Source organism: Triturus cristatus, chromosome 11 (assembly GCF_964204655.1).
Source record: "Triturus cristatus chromosome 11, aTriCri1.1, whole genome shotgun sequence".
Lineage (NCBI taxonomy): Eukaryota > Metazoa > Chordata > Amphibia > Caudata > Salamandridae > Triturus > Triturus cristatus.
The window spans coordinates 658,839,209-658,865,277 of record NC_140594.1 but is presented as its reverse complement, the minus strand read 5'-3'; the positions used below and the strand labels follow the sequence as shown (position 1 = coordinate 658,865,277).

General features: G+C 45.4%; 1 protein-coding gene across 2 annotated transcripts in view; it reads right to left on the bottom strand.

Annotated features, from left to right (window-relative positions):
- Positions 1-2,802: 2,802 nt before the first annotated feature.
- Positions 2,803-26,069, bottom strand: part of CEP19 (centrosomal protein 19) — a 56,315-nt gene continuing 33,048 nt past the window's right edge. For both annotated transcript variants that reach the window (XM_085634210.1, XM_085634212.1), the window contains exons 2-4: positions 15,010-15,085; positions 14,432-14,624; positions 2,803-4,726 (exon numbers count right to left, since the gene is read on the bottom strand). In XM_085634210.1, the coding sequence (XP_085490336.1) occupies positions 4,365-4,726; positions 14,432-14,570 (501 nt within the window). In that variant the 5' untranslated portion in view covers positions 14,571-14,624; positions 15,010-15,085 and the 3' untranslated portion in view covers positions 2,803-4,364. The remainder of the gene's footprint in view (positions 4,727-14,431; positions 14,625-15,009; positions 15,086-26,069) is intronic.

Sequence of the window (26,069 nt, the reverse complement as noted above, 5' to 3'; positions counted from 1 at the left end):
TCAGGGGCTCCACCTCCGGTGCTGCAGGGCCTCTGCTACGGCCGATGTAAGCGGCCCGGTGTGGGCAGGACCGCGATTCTCCGGATGACACCGCTGGTCCAGGGGCCCTGCTGAAAGGCGGGCCGATGCGCCCAGAGGCACAGGAAGTTCCACAAACCGCCGCACAGGTACCAGGCCACTCGACCCCGGAGGCCTCCCCCGGATCCCGCAGGTTTGCGCCAGGCTCCACCGGCTCAGTCACACCTCCGGCGGGCTCAGGAACACCACAGGCCGGGGATCGTCGCGGCCCACTCCGGCCTGGGGATCCCCCGGCTACTCCTCCGGCTGTTGCGGGCTCGCTGGTCACGGATCTTGACTGTGGGTCTGAGAGGCATCCCAGGGCGGCATCAACGCAAGGCTGCACCTACGCCTCCGGAAGAGCAGCTGCAGAGTCCGCCACCAGCGTCCGCCAAGCCGGCACCGGATCGAGCTCCAGGCGCCCGGCGCTATGCTGCTGGCCGGTCAGTGGGGTAGGAGACCAGCAGGAAGGAGGGCGGGGACAAGAATGCTGGCCTCGATGATGCAGGCTGGACCACCTCGTTGTCAAGGCTGCCCAATCGTGGGCGGCCGGGTCTGCCTCGCCGCCTCTCCGATCCTGTCCCACCGTTCACCGCAGCGAGCCGGATTTCGTGCCTCGCCCGGGTCTGGGGTGGACGGCCAACAATCGCAAGGGCCAGTCCACGCTGAGTGGGCCCTCAAGGGACCGAGCTTTGCTGTAACGGGTGGACGATGGGCAGGAGCCGGAGAACGAGCGTCCTATCCCGCAGCCATCTTGGCCACGCCCCAGCGGCACTATTTAAACAAAATAAAGGCTTAAGGTAACCACCTGGCAACTTTCCCTATTGAGTTGTGCTCTTCTTGCCACATAGTTAGTTCACTGTTTTCCCTCCCCCAACTTAGTTATTTTTCACTTCTGCTTTCCTCAATTACCTGACCATTATGCTGGCATTGAATTACATTCTGGATTTGTCGTATTGCAGGGGCCCTGCTGAAAGGCGGGCCGATGCGCCCAGAGGCACAGGAAGTTCCACAAACCGCCGCACAGGTACCAGGCCACTCGACCCCGGAGGCCTCCCCCGGATCCCGCAGGTTTGCGCCAGGCTCCACCGGCTCAGTCACACCTCCGGCGGGCTCAGGAACACCACAGGCCGGGGATCGTCGCGGCCCACTCCGGCCTGGGGATCCCCCGGCTACTCCTCCGGCTGTTGCGGGCTCGCTGGTCACGGATCTTGACTTTGGGTCTGAGAGGCATCCCAGGGCGGCATCAACGCAAGGCTGCACCTACGCCTCCGGAAGAGCAGCTGCAGAGTCCGCCGCCAGCGTCCGCCAAGCCGGCACCTGATCACGCTCCAGGCGCCCGGCGCTATGCTGCTGGCCGGTCAGTGGGGTAGGAGACCAGCAGGAAGGAGGGCGGGGACAAGAATGCTGGCCTCGATGATGCAGGCTGGACCACCTCGTTGTCAAGGCTGCCCAATCGTGGGCGGCCGGGTCTGCCTCGCCGCCTCTCCGATCCTGTCCCACCGATCACCGCAGCGAGCCGGATTTCGTGCCTCGCCCGGGTCTGGGGTGGACGGCCAACAATCGCAAGGGCCAGTCCACGCTGAGTGGGCCCTCAAGGGACCGAGCTTTGCTGTAACGGGTGGACGATGGGCAGGAGCCGGAGAACGAGCGTCCTATCTCGCAGCCATCTTGGCCACGCCCCAGCGGCACTATTTAAACAAAATAAAGGCTTAAGGTAACCACCTGGCAACTTTCCCTATTGAGTTGTGCTCTTCTTGCCACATAGTTAGTTCACTGTTTTCCCTCCCCCAACTTAGTTATTTTTCACTTCTGCTTTCCTCAATTACCTGACCATTATGCTGGCATTGAATTACATTCTGGATTTGTCGTATTGCTGTCCTTTTGGATATTCCCTTCCCAGAAGAGTCCTAATCTCTCATCTGATTCTCCAACTTACTGTCTTCCCTCCCGCTTGGCTTAGCCTTAGGGTGGCCCATGATTTCGAAGCCGGTGAGTATACTTGTTTGTTATTGTATCATTGTGAACCAGTACTAAAACACTGAAAGTCCTCTCTTTGATTAGTGTGTCAATTGTTACCAGAGAACCTCAATATATAATTGTTCTGCAGCTAGAGACATAATACCGTAGAGAGCTATCCTCTGGAAGACCTGGGGGGTCTGCGAGGTTCTCGCGCCCTCTCATCCCAGTTCCCTTTTCATCTGGTATTTGGCTTTGTCTGGTCTGTTTTTCTTGCCATGGACGAAGCCACTTTCAGGGGAGTGGGGCAAATTGCTATTACAACTGGTCAGACAACACACACACACAACACTTGCCAATCTGACAGTCAAAGAAACATGTAGTGATGTAATTGAGATGGCAGCAGATAAAGTAATTTCTGGTCTGTTTTTCTTGCCATGGACGAAGCCACTTTCAGGGGAGTGGGGCAAATTGCTATTACAACTGGTCAGACAACACACACACACAACACTTGCCAATCTGACAGTCAAAGACACATGTAGTGATGTAATTGAGATGGCAGCAGATAAAGTGATTTCTGGTCTGTTTTTCTTGCCATGGACGAAGCCACTTTCAGGGGAGTGGGGCAAATTGCTATTACAACTGGTCAGACAACACACACACAACACTTGCCAATCTGACAGTCAAAGAAACATGTAGTGATGTAATTGAGATGGCAGCAGATAAAGTGATTTTGCCAAATCCAGTTTGTAAGACACAAGCAAATTAAACCCACGTTTTCTCTAATTAGTAGGACTTTCGTTTGAAACACATCATTTACTCACATCATTTTACAAGATCTTTTACATTTTATAACAGTTTTGGTATACAGGGTTGATCAGAATTCTTTAGAGCATTGGTTCCTAGCTTGTGGTCCGAGGATGCATGGGGGTCCGCGCGGCCTACTCAGGTGGTGCATGACTGTTTTACAAAATTAAATAATATTAAAATTAATAAATTAGATTTTTTCAACTATGTACGAGTAAAGAAGCAACATTGAAAATTTGAAAACTTTTTCTAAATTGGATTGCGAACTACACAAAATATTCTTATATTTGAATTGTTTGGTGTACATTGTTTTTTGTATGTTTTTGTATTGTTTTGAGGTTCCAATCATAGAATTTGCTTAGGCCAGGGGTCCCTGGCTTACAATAATGATTCAGTGGAGGTCAATATAAGTCAAAAAGTTCAGAACCGCTGCTCTAGAGAATAAATGAGTCATTTCTTAAATAATGTAGCATTTTGTTTTTGCTCTTATTTGATGCATCCTAATATTTTCCTTATTTGATGCAGCTTAATATTTTGCATGGAACATAATCAATTAAAATCATATCTTTCTGTCCCTTCTAAGTAGCCTGGACTTGAAGAGGGTGTGTATCAAAGGGGATCTCCTGACCTTTTGCATGGATAAACCGTTGGATGTCATTTAACCTTGTGTTCCGATTAGTCAAGGAATTGGCATCAATAAAAAAAAAACAATATATAAAAGAAGGTATGTCCTTATTGGTGAAGCACAGACTTTTCTATGCATCTTGTCAAATGACTAATATACTGTCTGTATCTTTAGTACATAGAAAGAGAGAGTAGGTTAATCAGAAATGGTTATCTTCTGGTCACTGGGACAGGAATGGTTTTATACAACTCATTTCATGTTGACAGATTTAGCAATCATGTGAGTGTTCTTAAGTAATAGTTCAATTTAAGAGAGAAAGTAAAAGCTACATTTCAAATGAAAACTGGTCTACAGTTCCTTGGGTTCCGAATGAGGTTCCTTCCCATCAGTGCATGTACACCAAAACAAACCCCAAAACGGAAACACCCCCTGAGAAGGAGCATTTACACACAGCACTGCTCACAGCTCATTTTGAAATACCTTCCTGAAGCCAGGCCACGTTTAAGGGATGTTAGCATCAGCTTCACTGAAGGGAAAACAAGCTCAATGCAGCAAACACGCTCATTGCAGCTAGCTGAAAGGACAAGGGATGCTATGGCACAGGAAGGTGCAGAGGGTTACTCGCTCGTGATAGAGGAAGAACTGAAGATCCAGTTCTACTTGGCAGGCCCACGTCTGCTAATACATGGTAACTGGCGGAAGAACACTTTTTGGAAGGCAGAACAGAAGAGTGGTTAGATAAAACGGGCAGGCACAGCGCGCTCAGGTTTCGAATGGGGAACGTCCGAGCTTCTTTCTTTCCTAGCTGGATAAAAAGCTTGAAAGGCCAGTATGTGATTAAGACTACAAATTCCAGAAAAACTTCCCTCAGCCTATGCTAGCTTCCTGTCACCAGCTATCGTCCTTGTAGAGTCCATTAGACGTCATCGTCAGATTCTGCATCCCATTCACACTCTTCAAGCTGCCCATCCTGTGGGAACTCCATTTCTACATTGTATTTGAACTCAGGGTCCTCCTTTCTCTTGCGGTTCTTCTCAAATGTTTCATCCATCAGACTCTTCCGTTTAGCTAGTTCTTTATCATCCAACTTGTTCAGGTCTTCATCTGGGTCAAGTGTGGTTTCCCGCTTAATATCCTCCAGGGTCTGAGACAAGTCCTGTCCCCTCAGGTGACCCCGTAGCACGGCAAACAGCTTCTCCAACTGATGCAGTGAGACCCCTTCAAGATAACACTTGTGTCGCGGATTGTTCTTCAGCTGTTCTGCTGCCCTATTACAATCTGAAAAGGAGAAACAAAGAGTTATCAAGCATTATTCTGGTCCGGTTTCCTCCCAACATACCAATATTACAATGCACCACACTTATAGGTGCGCTCACACAAATCCTAGTGCCCCGTGCATGCCCAGAATAATGTTTATAGGTCGTCCAAACCCCAAATATACATTGGGGTAGGTTAAATGTCCTTTTAAAGCTTTACTGGAGAACAAACATTTATAAATTATTTTTAAAAAAAGCAGTGCACTCTGTAATTGTGGTTGTGTGAACTAGGAATGAAATCAAAGAATTAAAATATTTGTACCTCCTTGCATGTCAGGGGAACTAGGTTAATGTGATCAAACTCAAGCTGACCAAAGGTTCCACTGCCAGTATGTTACGGCTGTCCGTTGGGAAGGAGGTAATGCAATGTTTCACCTGTAACTCCCAATGGGTTTGCACAACAGATCATTTAAAAAAGAAAGGTGTCCAAGATCTTCACCCAGTAAGACTCCTGCATAGCAGCCTACTGGATCAAGTGGACAACACAATGCCTTGGCCAACACGGAATGATGCCACACTGTTTGTAACAGGGTACTGTCCCATCCAGACAGCACACAACCAGTCATATATATAAACCCATATCAGTTGCTTCAGAAGGTCTATGTCCTACTTAGAGATCTGCAACTGAAGTCTTTGGTGTCTATTGCTGTTTCCTTGGGAGTTCCATATTCTTCAGTCCGGTTGAATCATAGACAGTGAGGTGCCTCTAGTGTCTCCTCTTTGGGAACAGCTCTCTTGCTCCTGTTTACCTGCTGTTCTAGTCTGTTCCATTTTCTGTATGCCCGATTGAAGATGTCTGAAGTATCTGTGCCTCGGTCCTTTGCCGTTTTTCGGCAGACATCAGCCTCCAGGGTCTGTGCTTGCTCACTAACACTCAGTTACTACAATTACCCTGCTGAACGGCAGACCACCAATATTAATGCTTTACTATCAAGTAGTCTCATGTGTAAGTAAAAAAAACAATCTACACCTAGTCAGGAGTTTGATTTGCTTAGCGGATAAGTAGGTTTCTTGTTTTAATCCTTTGTTTATCTGCCGATACACTTAGTGATCAGTATCAATAAAATGGTGTCCACAGCCCAAAGGCACAGTGACTTTTGTTTTCTTGCTCGACAATAAAGTCACTGGCTGTGCACAACACTAAAATACTACATTCAACAGGACCGCCTCACGGTACTCTGACATGCCGTCATTCAGTTTGCTCCCACATTAAGTCAAGTGGGCACTTATGTGTTATACACCTTTGCTTTCACTAAACGGGGAAACAATATTGTTGGGGGCTAAATTCAAAGTGGTGCTAATCCATCCGTACCCATGGCCTGGAGGTAAATGAACTATACTAATTTGAAGTATATATGTAGGCTGCGTAGGCTTGTGCTCACCTATCCTGCCATTTCATAACAAGGTCCACCTTACCCCAAGGAGCTTGCAAATCCAGATACCTTTGCTATGTGCCTTCCCCCCAATACGGACATAGCTTGTTCTTTATGAGGCAACCAGAAGCATAGGAACAGGTCACTGGAAACAGAGTATTATCGTCAGTATTTAAACTATCCACCCTCTCAGATTGCTGCATATCAATCTTGAGGGTTATGTGAAAGTTTCTACCTTTGTATTCAAATCTCGACTTTTAAGGGATGGTCATTCCCTCCCTCAGGTTTCACTGGGGATCGCTTGTAAAGGCACTTAAAATATATCTTCCAGAATTCGCCTAGTACCCCAAAACTGCATTGTAATTTAGGGGTTGGGCAAGCTGGTTGGGAGACACACAGTAACACATCATGTGCAAAGAGAGAGAGGTTTGATTGCCATCCCCACCTTCACACAACTGAAGTCCCTGCTTTAATGTACCAATTCTGCTAGAGGTACTAATAAATACTACACAAATTAGGATTTCAATCCTATTAGGCCCTGCAGTTAATCCCGGGCTTTGTAGAGCATCTGATAAAATATCACAAGCCAGCCGTTATATGGTCAGAGACATAATGGTACCAACTGCGCAGCGAATAGTGAATTGCATATCGACATCTGCTTTCTGCCTTATCATGGGCCAATCATTGAAGATGCTATGTTTTAGCACTGGCCCACCAATAATAATTATACTTTTAAATCAACAGCCTATATATCTTGTATCCCATTTGAAAAAAGATAATGTTGGAAACAGTTCTGCACTGCTGACCTTATGGTATAGCATCTGAAAAGCTCTTGCTGGATGATACTGCGAAACACATGTTGGCTGATGCTGTCAAATTACAACTCCTGGACAATTAGAAACGTGAACTGGGTTGTTTTGAAGCTTTGAATCACAGCTAATGAGAAAAGGAACTGCCTATCAATATTAATATATTTTAACAGTTATCAACAAAAAGTTTTTATGAGTGTGGAAAGTGAAGCTTGCCAATAAAACTGAGGATGAAAAGGTAAGTATATATGAATATGGCAAAGTGACTGGATTGGAACTTGTCTGCATCTCTAAAAGATACCATTTAATACTGCAATTCTATTGTATGAAACTGAAGTTTGCACCTCACTGCTCTTTGAAGTACAGGTGCTGTTAGTTTAGCAAATACCAAGAGCAAGAATGGCCATTGCTGACACAGTCCTCTTTTGACTGCACCCAATTCACAAATATATTTTTATGCAATATTTGAACGAAACTTTTATGACTCCAAGGAATACCCATTCTTTAAGACACCACCACTGTAAACAGACAATCCACATGGCTAAATGCTTCTTTCTCAGCGCCCAGACCACACCAGCTGCATCATCTTTCTCATCTTCAACATTTGGTCTTGTTAGCGAGTGTGGTATTTTATCCCATCAAATTCGACCTTTTATGAATCCTGTTTGGTCTGCGAGTATAACATGTGATTTTGGGGTGGCTCTCAGGGAACTCTTCAATGGTCCTTACCTAGTTTGGGATGGGTAATTATAAAAGCCCGCCTCTGGAAGGTTTCTGTTTGTTTTCCAAAGGTATGTTTATGACAACTGATAGTAACCCTTTACATTCTGTTATACAGTTCTCGCATGCCTTGCCTGGTCCAGGTACCTAGGACTATTGGGTAGCCTTCAACCAAATCTTCAAACTCTTCTGACTTAAACCTCTTGTTATTTCCTCTACCTATGGTGCATCTTCATCGGAAGATGGCCTAGGAATTAACTTGTCTTTACATCCACAACTGAACTGGTTCTACATTTTACACGTGCTCATTAAATCCCAAAAGTGTTCGCAATGTTTGGGGTCAGAAAAGTTTGAGATCTGATATGGGTCACTTAGGCTGGCCACCAAATCGGAGGCATACATGTACCTTATTTGTATGGTTAGGTGCCTACCCATCCGGTTACTCTGTTTGTAATATGTTTGCTGTACATGGAGTCTCTAGGGCCCTGATTATGAGTGGGTCTACATTTTCCAACCCCTGAACCAACTCCTGTGCGGTAGCATGCTTAGTCTACCTCCTTAAATTCTTGTTGTGTCTTTCCTAGTTTGTTCTTCTCCACTGATTCCCTGCTGCGTCTGTGCAGGCGTTTTGTGTGGTTCGCATCTAAGAGTCCCATTTCAGTCTTCTCTGAAGGGTATGCCTATAAGGGGGATTCAAAATCATATCTCCTGTTAAGAAGGCCTTTAATGTGTCTCATTAAAGAGTTGCTTTCGTCTCAGAAGAGCCATCTGTCTCTGACAAACTCCTTTACTGACTCCATTAAGTTATCTAAGAATTGGTCACATTCTGACAGCACAACTCATCTAATACAGGAACACACACAAACACAGTCTCTTTTTACTATCTGAGGCGTACTGACACTGCTGCTTGATCTGAAGTTACTACTCATCTAATTCCAACATTCACGTTGGATCATCTTTTGGGTGTTCACTGTGTCTAGTCTAACATTCATGCATGTAAGAGCTTTCAAAATCATAACTCATGTTAAGAACACCTTTAATGTGTCCCTTTATGGACTTGCTATCATTTCCCCACAGTCATTTGTCAACAAAATAATTTAATGAGTCTCCTAATTTACTCACCATTAGGGAATCTGTGCATGATCCGATAGCAATGCTCAATAATTCGAGCACGTAGCCACACGCACATGTGTGCATACACACACAAAATCTGTATTTTATGCCTTTAGCCATAACAACACTAGTGCATGATATGACATCACTGCTCCCCTAATCTGAGCGCACTCGCAGCCATTCTTTGGGTAATTCCTGTGTCTAGTCGTTCCTATTTTATCTTTCACTGAGTAGTGTATGAAAACCACACATGGAACTGTGTCTCCTTGAATCCTTTCAGATTATTTCCACCTTGGCAGCGTCTCATGTTTAGGATACTTTTCTAGTGGTCATGCGCCTGCCTGGCCCTTCCTTCCACCATACACGGTCATTCATTTTCATATGAAGCCTAACCACTGGGTTGACACCATTCTGTGTCCACGTTATATGCCCATAAATGTAGAGAAACCAAAAGTAAACAGACATTTACAATGCAATCGGTCTCGCCTTTGGAACCTTATATGTATTTAGCTATGCAGCACATTAGCCTAGGTGCTGAAACATCTACTGTTCTTTAACATGGAGGGAAAGTAAGCACCAAACTGCGTGACACGCCAGGTATGGGAACACATGGAGAGAAATATTGCCTTTCAGCGGGAAATGGTATACTCCAAAGCTCTGTTTTTGATATAAAATCAGGGCCTTCGGTGGTCATATCACTGAAAATACAAGATTTTAAAAAAATATTATTGTCTACGGGTGCTCGTGGAAGACAATTTCTGTGGACTGGAATCTAGAGAATGCTAAAGTGATTCGGGTATTTTACTGACCTCTGCTGACCGATTTCTATCAAGAAAGTTTAATAGAGGCAGTAGCCAGAAAAATAAAAAAAGAAGGTCCCTCAGCAGAAAGCAATTCTAGTAATTTACTGATCACTACTGGTCGTTTTCTATCAAAACAGTTAAACAGAGGCAGTTGAACAGAAAAAAAGTCCCTAAGCGGAAGCAGTCAAGTCCTAGCGCAGATCTCCAGAGCCCACAAAGTACATGCACATTTAAGTATGCACTAAAGTATATACAAGAGGTCTCGAATGCTCGGCCTAAAAATAATCGGTTGTTGGGATGGAATGGCTTGTCCATCTTTCTGACCCAGTTAGTATTGTCAATGTATTTTAAGAGTTTGTATTTTAGTCTGGCAATGCCCTAGGAAACTAAGGTAGCATCTTTGATGTTCATTGGGTTCATTCTTTTCTTTCCCTGAAACCTACAAGTTTCCTTTGGTTGCTCAATGCGTGCTTCGGATCAAAGTAGATATGTTACTCTTTATGTTGTGATTTAGCTACCAGTTCATATGCCTATGAAAGCATTTGTATTGGTTTTAAAGTCCAGGAATTGGGTCAGTAATGTGAGGCATTTATTTGGGTAGGAAACAAATAATGAATTGTCCACATGTAGAAGCTTCTCGCTCCCCTGTATAACTAATTCACACATTACTTTACTCTAGTAAAATGCTTTTTTCCTCCTTACATTACCTATTCATTACTTTCCCTGGTAGGGCAACGCTAAGAATTTAGGGGTGTGCTGCGATAAGGAGAAAATTGTCACTAAGGGAGCAGGGTGAAACACGTAGAGTAGGCTGGCAGTTTCAAACTAAAAATAATTACTAGTGATATCTGCTCTAATCAACTCCAGGTTGTATTACTGCAGTGGCCTTCATGGGGGCTGAGCAAGAGGAGCAGGGTACTCCATCTAACCTTTTTTGCCAGCTCCAGATCATGCGGAACACTGCGGTTAGGCGAGCAGTAGGTTTGCACAAAAAGAGGACCATGAGTCCGAAATGTGCTGAATCCTCCACGGTCTCACAAATGGCACCAGGGTGAAGTTTATGGAAGTCAAGCACCTAAACAGTTACTTAAGTATATTGGCTTTATTCACAGCAGATCTCGGTAGATTGCAAGTTAATCAAATTTCATAAAGCCCAGGAGGTTAAAGATAGATTTTTTTCACTTCTCTAAATCAAGCTTCAACTGTTCATTGGCCTAGAACAAGATTAAGGGACTGAGTTACGGGCATTAGTAACATGATTAAGTTACACTCAAGCAATGCACTGTAGGTCTCTTAGCTCATTATACAGAATCTCAACAAGGTTAGTTTTGGGTAGGGAACTATATAAATCTTTACCAACTCACTCTTAAAACTTTTGCAGTAGACATTACTCAAAGACCAACAGTTCCAATCAATGAATGAGTACTACTGGATTGCAATGAGATTTTACACCAACTCCATTTTAGATGAGAACTATAAAATGTCACAAAAAACTAACACTTTGAAGAAAAGAATACATTAAGAAATAAAATTATGCAAGCTAGAATAAATGTGCACGTTTGGTCCTGCCATTTTATCATGTCATTGTATTGCTTACTCTGGTTCAATGAGGTATCCTGTAGAGGAGTGGGCATTCTCCAGGGGCAGCTAGTCGATGTATTCTCTGTTCATTGTATGGAATGGAATGATGCCAATGTTTTGTTTTGGATATACCAGTACGATTGTATAATGCTATGCACCGATGCAATTTTGTTGCAAATAAAAACAGTTAAAAAAATTAAAAAAGAAATACAATTATGACCTTAGTAATTAAATTGAAGATCTCTAAAACGAGACGAGGATTACAGTCATTGGCTGATCTATTATTATGTTAATAGTTGCTTTACCTCAATTAGAAGGAATTCAAATCACATGAAACTAGCACACATTTGTATAACTTACACCTTTAGAGATTCAATTACAGCAGGGACAACTTGAAGTTACAATGCCTTTACCATTATGATCTTGAAGCTGTACAGACTCCCTGCACTTGGCCGATATTTGTCTTTTGGAATTAGAAACTGGTAGCACATGATGGAGAAGTTTATATCACAAACATCTAGGTAAAAGTTATTACCTTTACTTGCAACATTCTTCAAAATAAAAAACTGTGAGGCTTGCTGATGTTGGTATGTGTTGGGATGGAAAAGTACTCCATATGATAATGGATGTGCACCCCTTCCCTGAGCTCCCAAACTGGCCGGATGTCTGGATCCTGAATGCGGATTCTTGTTGTCATAGGCAAACGTGATCATGTGTATGCTCCATGACATATGCCTGTCTCACAAATTGCTGTCTTGTTGGACTGGGAGGGGTACGCAAAGAACTACCCTCATAGTGATAGAATACTGTCTAGTGACTAGTAGGAGTGAACAGGTCGTTTTTGCCGGTGTCACTGGAGTGAGACCTATAAGGTCACTCATTTAATGTTCCGCAGCTGTGTGAGTTACTCAACCTTGTCCTACATTGGTTGGATAACTAGTGCTGCATGAGGCATGTGTGTGGTACATGTGCTGAGTGTATGTGTGCTAGTGAATGGTACACTACAAGGTAATGCAGTAGTGTGCAGTGCATGTATGTTAATACATGTAGTGGGTGTATGTGTGCCTGTGAAGGGTACAATACATGAAGGATGTAGTGCTATGCAGTGCATGTATGTTGTGTACATCTGCTGGGTATATGTGTGCCTGTGAATAGCACAATACATGGCAGACTCTGGGTTCCATTTTGGGAGACCCAAGGCTGCATGACGAAACATAAGGAGAGAAGGTAGAGGAATCCCCCGACAGATCTGTATAAAGCTGCATTCCTGTAAGCTGAGTGGGACACACTGGAGAAGGGATAGACAGGCTCCCCCAGCCCACTTCAAAGAGTGGTTTCTGAGTCAGAGGGAGGTCACAAGGAAGGGGCTTGGGAACAACTCAGGAAGGAGATAGGGCTTATAAGGGTATTCTAAAGAGTAGGGCTAAGGGCCCTGGGCTAACCTTTTGATAAACATATCACTGTGGCTGACATCTAGGAGTGAACCTCTGGTCACTCCTATGATCTGTGATGTGGATCTTTGGAGTTGCTCCTCCTGTGACAGACTGCTTTCAAGAGGAAGAGATGGCCAAGTAGTAGGCACTTCAAAAGAAATAGACACCTATTTGGTGTCAGGAAATTGACTATAAGAAGGGGACCTTGAGACCCCAAACATTGTCAGCGGTTAAGCAGCAAGTCAGGCTGTGTGAAGAGTAGAGGCTCTGCAAGACTTCTGACTGTGACCAGGACTGAAGGCCAAGGCTTGCTAGTCTCTCAGCTGAGTGAGAGGACATCACCCAGGGAATCCAAGAGAACCGGCCCTGGAGCACCTGCCTGCTTGCCAAGACCAGTGTGCCCTGTGAAGAAGAGGAGAGCGTTGGAGGGAGCAAGGTACAGAGTGGATTCCCTTAGCACGGTGAGAGGAGGCGGCTATTGTACCAATCAGGTCATTGCCCTGTGTGCAGGAAAAGTCATCAACCCTCATATGCCACAGGAGGGCCGCTGTGAAGTGAGCTGTGATTGTCACTGTACTGACTGGGTCTTCGCCCGTGTGCAGTGAGAACTGGGGACCACATATGGCAGGAGAGGCCCCCGTTAAGAGATTGCCATACTGAGCGGCCCTACGCCCGTGTGCAGTAGAAAGCTGGTGGCCACCTTGAAGAAATCTGCTGTGCCGATCAGGTCGGAGCCCGGGTGCAGTGGAGAGACGGTGACCCTGTATGCCAGCGGGAGCCACTGGGACCAAGCAAGAAGTGTTACCTGGTAAGGAACATCACCAGAGGAGTGAGGCCGCTGTGCGGACCCCTCTGGACCTACACCATGATGCGAAGATCCTGATCCTCCACTTTCTTACCCCTATCAACCCACACTCACTGTGGTTGAGCCACAAACAACCTGCGGTTGCACGACTGCGTGTGAGGAACCGGAGGACTGCCGAGCGCTGCTCGCCTGAGCTGCGTGCAGAGAACTTACCGGAGACAGACACTGTAGCTCCAGCGCCCAAAGAGGGGGTTCAATTAGGGACTCCGATTGGTCTGATCCTGCAGGTGGTGGTAAGACTGATTTCAAGACAGTCAGTCCTAGGGTAACTTGCTTGCCAGACAGCGATATGGCACTGGAACTCTTTTGACTTTAATACAGAGTCGGAGTGAAACTCTTGAGACATGGACTATTAGTGGGGCTTTACCTTGCTGTTGCATATAAAGAATGGGGACTAACCACTATCGCTAGAGTGAGGAGGGAGTGGGATTCAGGGAACCACCTAAAGAAACACTAGAGCCCCGACCAAAGGGGGCTGTGGAAGTTGTTTGTCAATGTTTCATTTCCCTTTGTGTTAGTAGAGGTACAATAAATACTTATTTTTTTCATAAAAGCAAGTATTTTACTGGACAATCATTCATTGCTGCTGTGCGTATTATGAGTGTGAGGCTTTGTTCACTCCCTATATCTGCCTCACCTTTGAGAAGCTTTGGACTGCTCGAACTACGCTACTTTTGAGAGTCAAGTGCTGAAGGGTTACCTGGCCCAGCTGCTCAGGATCCATAGTAGGTTGGGCCGCAGCACATGAGGAGTAAAAGGCCTCAAGCCCCATGGTTCGGCTCAGTAACCCTTGGTTGTCGTGTGGCCTTCTGTATTGGGTTCTGACAGTATGTATATAGGGATTTTGAAAAGCTAAATATTATCTTTATATACAATACTTGATCAAGTTGTGCATTAAAAGAAATATATGGCTTGAGGTCTTCAAAAACATTTTAAATATACACAAGTTTGATGACATAGTACAGTATACCAGAGAACTTGGAGAAATTCCTTATAGGCATTATACGCTGGCGCATTTTGCCCTCGCTGCCATTTTCCTCCTCGTTGTACACCAGAATGATGGCTGGGGGCTGGTAACGTAGGCCACACTTTCTTGCAAGATATTTCATGACTGCTCATGATGTGTGAATCACCGGCCAGATGGAGTAATGGTTACAGGGCTCCTGGGAAGACAAAGAGGAGATGTTTGAATTAGTTGAGATTGAATAACTCGGCAGAGATGATAAGGCGGCCATTCTGTTGCATGGACAGATGTGCTAAGGGCTGCAGCACAGGGATACAGAGTGTTTCATTCCGAATGGCTAAATGAAATACAAGAAAAACATATTGGTCACTAACAATTAACTTCTGATAGGATGTCAGCCGCTCTACCTACAAAGCCAGAGGGCATGAACGACAAACTATCAATGATCCACAACTGGCAAAGGAAACCAAGACAGTCAGCCTTTTGGAATAACTTATCGTTCCAAAGACTTACTTTCATATGACACGATCTTGAACCAAGGGAAGCAGAACGTTTATTTGTTTGTCATATGTTAAGAATCTCACCTGTAGGTCACTTGCTGTAATCAGGTCAAGGTTGGTAGAGAAGGAACATCGTTGCTGTCTTCAAATCTTCAGTTTCCTGTGTAGAGATTACAGTTATAGTCCAATGTCCATGGCTTGATGTCTACTTGGACGAAACAAACACACACACACACTAGATCTTAACTAGACGTGGTCATCATATTTTAGCCTGCAGCATAGCTGATAGGTTTGGACTGTCATAAAAATACACAACTGCCAGACATGCCTGAACTCAACTCTATTTGGAACACACACACATTAGTGGGGGTTTATTATATACTAATCAAACATTTTGTTTTGTTTGCAAAATCCTATCCTAAATTCGTACTCGGATATTCGAGCTATGTACATTTTATTTCATTTACATAGGTACAACACATGTGACTAGGCTGCCGGCTCATAGGTTGGAAAATGTCCTTTGGCTGCGCTTGGCAGCCATGTCCACTGCTCCTCCTCTTGTGAATTACGTGGTTATATAGTTTTGTACATGGTGACTAGGAGTGCCTAGCAGATATGCCATGGCAACCCACTGCTGTGAGCAGGTTAATCGAAGACACAGAATGGTTGGGGCACACTACTGAAGGGATGAAAGTGTAGTCAGTAAGCAATTGGGAAGAAATATTCCTAGGCTTGAAGTAAACGTCCACAAAGGGTGCAAGCTAACCCATTACATGATGGGCACATCTAGTAACCGGTCACTGGGCTCGATTCATTGTTAAGGAGGGTGGCAAGGCAACTTCCTGCTGTTAAGAAGTTGTTGCAGAAGCACTGCATAACAAGCATTAGTGAACTGCACGGCAGTGGTTTTCATTGTTGTTATAGTTATGCACAATTTGTATCGTTTGAGTTTCTCCATAAAAATACATTAGATTAGTCATATTATATTATTATGACAATATCTACAAAATAAACATTATTAGAGTCTACAGGCTTATACCTGAAAGAACATTAGTAAGGGTGTTAGGTCGAGCCTCAACAGCGCATGCGCTGTCTGCAAGACCTGGTGTATCTGTCTATTGGCTTTTGGCACACCCATTAATTGCCATTGGTTCCTCCTTGTGGCATTCCGAAATGATGGCTTTTTATTGGTACACACTTTCAATTGTCCCTCCTTTGGGTGGTTGTTTTAGCTGAAGCGATTTCACTTAGTGATTGCTTTTGTTGGCCATCCCACGCTTCCTTTTCACACAGCACGTGATGGCCCCTCCTCCTGGTCTGGGCATCGCAGCTTGTTACAGCCTGAAAGGCTCGTCTGTGGGGGTGGAATTTTGGTTGGCAGAGGGATTGTTTTGACATCGCAACGCAGATGATTAACTTTGATAAACAATGCAGTTTTGTTTACTTTGTGCTCCATTCGCGCACTTCACTAAATCTTCCTGTGCAGTGCCAACCCCCAGAATACAGCTTGCCTGACCCCCTTACAACACTGGAGCCCGCCCCCACCACAACCCCTCGCTTCGAGGTCGCTGCTCGCCGTTCCTCACAGTCATAGGGAAGGCTGCAGGTGATTGATAAATATGGTATCTCTAACTTTAAGCAAGTTTATTTTACGTTCCTATTGGACTGTTTTTGCCGCATACCAAATGAAGGAAAGAATCTGCAAGGTATTTATAACTGCTCTTATGAGCACTCTACTATGCATTTAGTCCGGCAGTCGTCGTCAACCAAAATGATTAATTTTTCATGATTACTGTTGTATTTCACACCAAAATTCATTGCGCGTTATGACGCTTCAATCCAAGTCTTTTCCCCATAGGTATTCACTAACGTACAAAACTTGGACGCCCCGCGCACACAACCAATCAGGTCAACGATATAATACATTTGAGGGGGAGAAACTATGGCGCGTTTGGAACGATCGCAGGAATTTATGTTATGGGATTGGCTGCCATGAGCTATTGCGAGTTATACAAAGGCTGTGGGGACTTGGGCCTTGCATCATAGTTTAAGGTAGGCTGAAAAATGTTATCCACTTCTTTATTGGCTAGAAGGCCCCAGAGACGCTCCGTTCATGTCAGTAGCCGGAAGAAAATAGTGACCCATGCAGTGTTGCCAGATTGGGTTAGATCACACACAATTGGGCTATATTTTTCCAGTTGTGTGGTAAAATGTTGGTTTGTGCTAGTTGCCAGATTATAAATATATATACAACGCTCCAGCATAGTAGTATGTTAAAGCGCTTTATTAGAAAAATATTTACTTGGCATACTGCTGCAACATCAATTCCAATGCATTCAACGCCTGTTTGACACTGTCCCTGCCCTCCTTCCCTAAAGTAGCAATATTGGGCTAGTTTGGGCTACATTTTAGTTGGCTTTGGGCTATAGAAAGCTTAAAAAATCTGACAACACTGGACCCATGTGAACTGTATAGCTGTTGGCGGGTAGATTTCCCCAAGACGTGCTCACTTAAACCCGAATAGATCGAATCATTTTTACTTCCATATGAACTTGTGTGCTTCCCCCATATTCTTCCCTGATGTTTATGCAGTTCACCGATGTTCATTCAGCTCTTCCTCGCTGGGTCGATTTAGAAAGCAGCTTGTGTGCCACGCTGCCTGCTATGGCAGCGGAAAGTCCAATGTTTTCTAGTGTTTCCTTCAAGAAAAGACAACCACAAATACATTCAGACTGCTGATGTAGCTGCTCCCCACTGTCTAAATGTTTCTAGCCGCATATGCATCATATTTCTGTTTGCAGGGTTCCTGTGTGAAGCTTGGTACGTCTGTGTAATACTTGTCAGCAGGCAAGTGGGTAATAGTTTATTAGCTAAAGCAGTTTTAAGAATTATTAGGAAAACACGTATACATACCAGATTGGAATGGAATCATCAAATTTATTTTTTTAAGCATTTCATACCATGCTTCAACCGTTTCTAAACGCTATTACTAATGGGTGTTATTACCATTTGAATTGTACTAAGTTTACCGATTTCCAATGGACGGGTTAGGCTTCGAACTTGGTACATGCCTGTTGGACTTGGCCCTTTTTGGCTAAAGTTCCCTAAACTTTTTGCTTTCCCCCTAGACCTTTTTTCTGACATGGTGTTGCCAACTTAGATGCTTTGGGCACTTTGCCACTGCTGATTAGTGTCAAAGTGCAAGTGCTCCCTGTGTAAAGTGTAATGGTAAATTGGTTGTCCATGATTGGTATGTTTGCCTTATTAGTAAAGTCCCTAGTAAAGTGCACTATGTGTGCCAGGGCTAGTAATGCAAATGCTATTAGTGGGCCTGCAGCACTAATTGTGCCACCCACACAAGTAACCGTAAGAGAGAACTCAGGCCTGCCACTGCAGTGCCTGCGCGCAATTTGTTCAACTGCCATGTTGTCCTGACAAGTGCACCCACTTGCCAGGCCTTACCCTTCCCTTTCTATGCACATCAGACACCCCTATGGTAGGTCAAAGGTACCCTTGGGCAGGGTGCAGTGTATGTGAAAGGTAGGACATGTACTGAGTTGTGTACTATGTCCTGACAGTGAAATACTCTCCAATTCGTTTTTCACTGTTGAAAGGCCATCTTGCCCATAGGACAGAATGGAGAGGCTGTGTAATATGTTACCAGCCTATCTTCCCAAAGGCTTACGATGAAGAGGTGAAGTTTAGTGTGCCTGAACTCACAATTTAATAACACATCTTTTTGTGAAGGTGGTTTTTGCATTGTGTGTTTAGAAACCACTCTTTTAGAAGTGGCTGGGTTTTTGTGCTCTAACATTTCTGTGTGTCTTGGCCTGGTTGTGGATTGACTGTCTGGATTTGAAAGTGATAGGATCTGGGGAATGTCTTGACCCAGGGGAGGAGGTGAGACAGCAACAGGCTGACCTGCATCTGGAGTATAGGGGGGAGGAGAAGCCCCTGGAGGTGAAGACGCCTGGGTAGCCGCCATAAAACAATGGCTCCATCCCCTGCTGAGTGATTAAGGATCCAGACCCCCACAATCAAAGGAAGAAGGTGTCACTGGCAGGGAGACACCCAGAACTGGTTTGGACAGGGGTCAGTGCCCCCCTGAACACAAAGGCTTCAAAGACATTTAGGGGTATAACTATAAGAGCTGAAACCCCTGAACGTTGGCATGGAACTGTTCAAGACTGTAAAGGATTGAAACTACTTTGTGGTCAAGAGGAACGTCTGCCAAGGAAGAAACAGCTGAAGAGACTGAAGGAAAGGACTGACCCTTGCTGTGTGTTCTGGAGGTTGGCCTGCAGTTTGCTGATTTAACCAAGGAGAGGCTAAAGGGACTTTGCTGTTTGCTGTGTCTCCCTGCTTGTAAGGACTTTGCTGGGAGCTGTGTCCTGAAGTAACTTATCCCCAAGGGCCCCGAGAAGAGCTGGCTCCCTGTTGTAGGAACTCAGGAACACAAAAGTTTCCAGGTGTGTCTCAGCGATGCTGTGTGTGCGTGTGCTTTTTGCAGCCCGAGACCCTCGTAAGAATTGCCCTGTGATCGTGGGCACCTGGAGTCCAAGTGAGTCTCAGCGACGCTGTGTGCGTGTGCTTCATGCAGGCTGAGACCTTCATGAGGATTGTCCTGTGATCGTGTGCACCTGGAGTCCAAGTGAGTCTCAGCGACGCTGTGTGCGCGTGCTTTGTGCAGCCTGAGATCTTCGTGAGGATTGCCCTGTGATCGTGTGCACATGGTACTCAAGTGAGTCTCAGCGACGCTGGGTGCGTGTGCTTCGTGCAGCCTGAGACCTTCGTGAGGATTGTCCTGTGATCGTGTGCACCTAGAGTCCAAGTGAGTTTCAGCGACGCTGCGTGCGTGTGCTTCGTACAACCTGAGACCTTTGTGAGGATTGCCCTGTGATCGTGGGCACCTGGAGTCCAAGCGAGTCTCAGCGACGCTGTGTGCGTGTGCTTTGTGCAGCCTGAGACCTTCGTGAGGATTATCCTGTGATCGTGCACACCCAGGGTCTAAGTGAGTCTCAGCGACGCTGTGTGCGTGTGCTTTGTGCAGCCTGAGATCTTCGTGAGGATTGCCCTGTGATCGTGTGCACATGGTACTCAAGTGAGTCTCAGCGACGTTGGGTGTGCGTGCTTTGTGCAGCCTGAGACCCTCGTGAGGATTGCCCTGTGATCGTGCACACCCGAAGCTCAAGTGAGTCTCAGCGACGCTGTGTGCGTGTGCCCTGTTGCAGCCTGATATCTTCGTTATCGCCATCGGCCCGGACCAGCATCCCCAGAGGAGCTGTGCCGCCGGCCCGAGCCCACCGTTGCCAGAGCGGGACCTCGAACCAACCCCGTCGGGGGAGGGTCCGAGTTCCACTGCCCGGAATCAACAAAGTCGCATCGGAGGTCCAAGTTGCGAGAAGAGGAGAGCGAGGTTGCACCCTCCAGGTAACCTGTGTTGCCGCCTGGGGCGGGGTGCGGGCTCAGAGAGAGACGCTCTCGACCTTTCCCATTCTTGCAGTGCGAGCCTCTGCTCAAGCTCGTATCGCGGCCCGTACTTGCAGAGGAGTGGCAGTGCCGGAGTGTGGAGCTGCACTTTGGTTTACACCATACCCGTGTTGGGGGCATATGTTGGCGGAAGCTGACTGCGAGTCAGTATGAGTGGCATAGAGACCGTCTAAAGCACCGTGATCATGACCGTGCATTATTTTTGCATAACGAACTGCCTGATTGTTGCATTACGCATTGCATTATTTTTGCATTACGAACTGCCTGATTGTTGCATTACGCATTGCATTATTTTTGCATTACAAACTGCCTGATTGTTGCATTACGCATTGCATTATTTTTGCATTACGAACTGCCTGATTGTTGCGTTACGCATTGGATTATATCTGCATTACGAACTGCCTGATTGTTGCATTACGCATTGCATTATTTTTGCATAACGAACTGCCTGATTGATGCATTACGCATTGCGTTATATTGGCATTACGAACTGCTTGATTGTTGCATAACGAACTGCATTATTTTTACAATGCAAAGTGCCTGATTCTTGCATTACGAACTGCATAGCATTGCATTAGATCATCTCGAATTGCTCATTATACCGTCAGAACCTACAAGGGCCGTCTGGCCTAAAAAACGATCAGGAGGAATATTACAAATACGAATATGTTGGAATTTCATTGTGTGATCTCATCGTATATCTTTTTATATAAACATATCCTTGTTTTTTATGAAACTCGTGTGGAGCCCATTTGTGGTGTCATCATTGGATTGCTGAGAGCGTGGTTGCAAATACTTTACACACTTGCCTTGAAGATAAGCCTGGCTGCTCGTGCCAGGCTACAGTGGGAGTGAGCAGGGGCTATCTGAGAAGGTGTCCTTCCTTTCCCTGACTTAGAAGCAGGGGTCCCTATTTGGCCTAAGGTACCTACCTCAGCCAACTAGAGAATCCCAGTTCTAACAATGCCTTTAAACAGTTTACTCCACCAGTCAGGGTTTAATGCACTGGACCGTCGTTTTTTTGTGGAGAGGACATGTACGTGTTTTCACATTGTGATAGCACAAAAATCACAAACATTACAAAAATGCTTTAGTAGAACGTAGACACAGAGGGGAAATTCCCTAGAGATGAAGGGCATGAATAAATTAGTAGGGCCTGGCTGTGCCTGGAGCTGCTCTGCTTTCTGCATCAGGGCTTAGGGTGAAGGGCTCAGTGTCATTAACCCCTTCAGCGCTGCGCGGATTCCCGCGCGGTGCTGAAGGTTCTGAGCGCGGGCGGGGCCATGACGGAACGGTTCCGTCATAAGCACAGCCCAACCGACGTGCATGACGGAACCGTTCCGTCATAAGCGTCGAAGGGGTTAATCACATACAGGCTAGTATTGGAAATTAAAATGTGCACACAGGAGTTCAAGATAAAACTGGTGCTGTCTATCCCAGCTGCTGAGAATGAAGCAGATCGGTGACCGATTTTGTATATCTAAAATTCAAATAACATGCATCAAATGAACGGCGCCTAAACCGTGCCACAGCCCTCTAAATTATGTGGCGTAAAAAGAGATGTATTTTTCTATAACACATTGGCTATATATGTATTTGATTACACCATAACAGATCATCATGTGCTGCAGAAGGTACTGCTTCAAGTCCCTTTATCGCTCCATTAGGCTTCTTTTCTAGGTGTACATAGGTACCATACATGGTTAGCAGTTTATTTGCATAGTACAATATACCTTACTATAATTTATTCTATCCTATACATCGGCACTGTCATGCCAGCCTCATGTTTTACAAAAATAAATATACTTAGAGAGGATTTCAGTTCAATGACCTGTTGAATTGTCATTCACATTTTGCTTATGCTCACCACAGCATACAACATGGGACAATTGCTCAGCTCAGCTCACCTCAAGCATTGGCTGTCTCGTACTGTTAATGGCAGTACTTTTCCGGCAGCCTGAAAACGATGCTGGTGTGTCTGCACTGCTGAACAAGTCCTTTATTTGTCAAACGTGTTAGTGTATTGTGTATGTTTGCAAAAATAAATAAAAAATTAAATAGCACTGCCAAAGCCAAAATAATCAGCTTTTATTGGACCCCTTTATCCCTCGTTGGCCCCTCACACTATTGGGCTACGGCGTCACTGTGCCGGTTGAACTACTTGCAACTGTTTACGGCTCCTTCTCTGCTTCCAGTCTGTCCCCGCTGCCTAACCCCACCCCACCCCCCCACCCCACCCCAGGCTCTGCTTGTGCTGCTGCAAACCCACAGCACATAACTGCCGCCTCCCCCTTCAACCCATTACCGAACAGCACCAGCTCACAAGAGGCAGAATGTTCTAAGCAGCGTGAGAATTTATTTCTGAAAGGAAAGGGTCGCACAGCTTTTTACGCTCTGTCTGTCACTGGAAGCTGCATATCACGTTGCACAGAAAATGTCAGCTTCGTTAATACTTATAAAGTCCCAAAGGCGAGATCGATTGCATTGCAAATGCTTGTTTTAGTAAGGCACTATACTCTGTCTCACAGATAATCCATTATCATGTGGCAATGAATGACGTAAAGAATAAAATCTCTCCACCAGCCATGATAACCACACCATATGCTGTTGTGAAGGAACTGTTCATCACACCAGCTGGCATGACTTGGTCGATCTCTTTCACTTGTGGTACTGCTCATTAAGGAAGGGGAGAGGACAGCCCCTTTGCATTGATGGTGACAGAGTCCCAGTCCATATATTCATAGCGTGTAATCAATCCAGATCTTATTATTGAGAGCTAGTGGGCCTTAGTGGTGGACTAATTCACCCTGTCTGAGCTGTTTGTGGTCACTGACCTTACTATTTGAATGATTGTGGTGTTAAATAATAATTATATAGTAATATATATATGTCGATTTCCCTGTAGCCTGCAAGATCAGCAGTTCAGTCCCAGTGTCAGATTAAGCAGAAAATAGAATATGGCACAATGGTCACTATAGGACTGTCTTACTTTTTGTGTTCGGCCATGTTTAGGGTACCTATACTCAGAATCCTGGTTTAGGCCTTAGTAAACATACAGTGTTAATGTGACAGCCCAAGTATGTAAAGATCAGCAGCCAAGCCCAAAAACATGAAGCACTGGCAATTGTTGCACCTAAGCCTGCTTGAGGACATTACTCTAACCATGTATGTGCATCACTAGAAACCTTTGGCTACATGATTCTCCTTCAGGGTATTCTGGATTACGCATCGGCCATTCATGCCCCAAATTACCATTTATCCAGATGAAATTTCTGTAACACATGCTTAATATACCTGTACCCGTAACTGGCACCCTTGCTGACTGTTCCACCATCATAGAAACTCCACAGCATAAAAAAATCATTTTTTGTCTAGCTCTTGAATGCTATGGAGAGCAATAAATAGTCTGCTTTACTGGGCTACCCCCCTCTCCCCCCCCCCCCCCCCCGAGTATCCCGGATCTGGAGTGGACAACGAGAACGGGAAGAGAGTGGACTTCGCTGCATTGACCTTAAGCCCTGATACTGTGGCGAATCGTGACAGTGCTGCATCTAGTGTGTGGGGGAAAGCGTGAAGATCTCTGGCGTATAATAAAAGGTCATCAGCATATAAAGAGATTGTATCTGCACAGTCGCCCAAGGGAATTCCCATGTCTACCCGGACACGTATGAATGCAGCTAGGGGCTCTACCGCCAGGGAGAAAAGGAGCGGGGAGAGTGTACAGCCCCAGAGAGTCTCAGGTCCTACCTGGATAACGTCCAATATGTAGGGTCCTGTTTTAACTCGGATCATTGGATGCTTATATAACAGCACTGCAAATAGATAGTCCCATTCCAGGGAATCAAATGCTCTCTCAAGGTCGAGCACAAGGGGGGCATATTCGCCTACTCAGAAGTAGCGGCGGAGAATGAGTGTGGTGTTCCGAGCAGGGACGAAACCATTCTGGTCCATGTGCACCATAAGAGGTGACTGCCACAATGACACCTATTCCCCCATTCATACATACTCATGTCCCATGCAAACACAGCCTTGCCTCAGCACCCTGCGTTCTGATGTGAACATGCTGTTACTATTTTTTTGCAATGCTAAGTAACCTCCTCTAGCCCACACTCCCCTAGCTTGGCTCCCAGGTAAATGCAACGTAGCACCAAAAAATCAATATTAACAAACGTGGGGCACATTTTTTTCTTTGTTACTGGGTCAATTTTTTTTATCCTAATCTGGTTTTGATTAGGGGTGGGGGGAACTTTTGGAGTTTCACTCTGTGGAATTCTGCGGAGTTACATAAAAACTCTGCGAGATTCCACAGAGTTCTACTAGAGGGTGGAATTCAGCACTTTGCGCAGCTCACACTGATTTTTAGCAGCTGAAATGTGTTCCACAATGTAAAATCAGTGCAAATGGCACCATGCTGCGTGAGACAAAACTCAGCCACAAGGCGGTTGACTGAGTTTTGCCAGAACTGCGCAATCCAAGCTAAATGTGGAGTAGGCAAAACTCTGCGAACTCCGCCAGCAGAGTGGAATTATTCACACATCCCTAATCTTGATTAAGGGTGGGCGGAAGTCACAGAGTTTCACTCCGCGGAATACCGTGGAGTTAAGTAAAATCTCTGCGAGATTCCGCAGAGTTCCGCAAGTGGGAGGTATTCACCACATTGCGCTGCTCGCATTAATTTTTGGTGCTGGGAGTTTCTTCCACGCTGTAAAATTAGCGTGAACTGCACTACACAGTGTGCCAGAGGACACTGCTTCTTTCTGCCGCTGGAGTAGATTTTCTACTCAAGCAGCAGTTTACTCAACACGAATGGTTGCAACCTGCCGTGACCGCCCGCATGGAGAGATCTCGCCAGGATGTGTTCTAGTGCCTGAAAATCGCGCACTAGATTGTTTCAGAGTAGAGTAAAGTGACATAGAGTGGAGTGTTGCAAGGTAGCGTGCAGTGGCATAGAGTGCAGTGGTGAAGAGTAGATTAGAGTGGTGTAGAGTGGATTGGCATAGAGTGGAGTATTACAGGGTAAAGTGCATTGGCATAGAGTACAGTGGTGTAGATTGGAGTAGCCTAGACTGGAGTGGTGTAGTGTGCAGTGGTGAAGAGTGCACTGGTGCAGAGTAGAGTAGAGAGCACAGAGTGAAGTGGGGAAGATTGGAGAGGCATAGAGTGGAGTGGTGCAGAGTAAAGTGGAGTATGCATAGTGTGGTAGAGCACTGCCATTACAGACAACACATCTTCAACTGGAATGACCATTACATTTGCACAGACATACAGTTTTACTGATAAAAGTATACAGCGTACAAACGATAATAATCCTGTTACAGTACCATATACCCCATAACTTATAGGTGGTCAATCCACAACAACCATCCTGGAGCAACTAATCTAAATAAAGGCCAAAACTGCATTGGGGGAGAAGAAGAGAAGGAGTAAGGTCTGGGATAAGGACGGAAATATCATAGTAATGGGATTACCAGTGAGTAATCTGGACATCAACTCTTCTATGAGTTCCTTGTCCCAGTCCTTACATGTGAGGACACATTCAAGACCAGCAGAGGCTTCAGGCAAACAGAAACAACACCGAGGTGACACCAACAAATATGCAACATCCAAATTAATTTTAATGATATACATCTCAATTACTCATCTTGAGGTTGCAG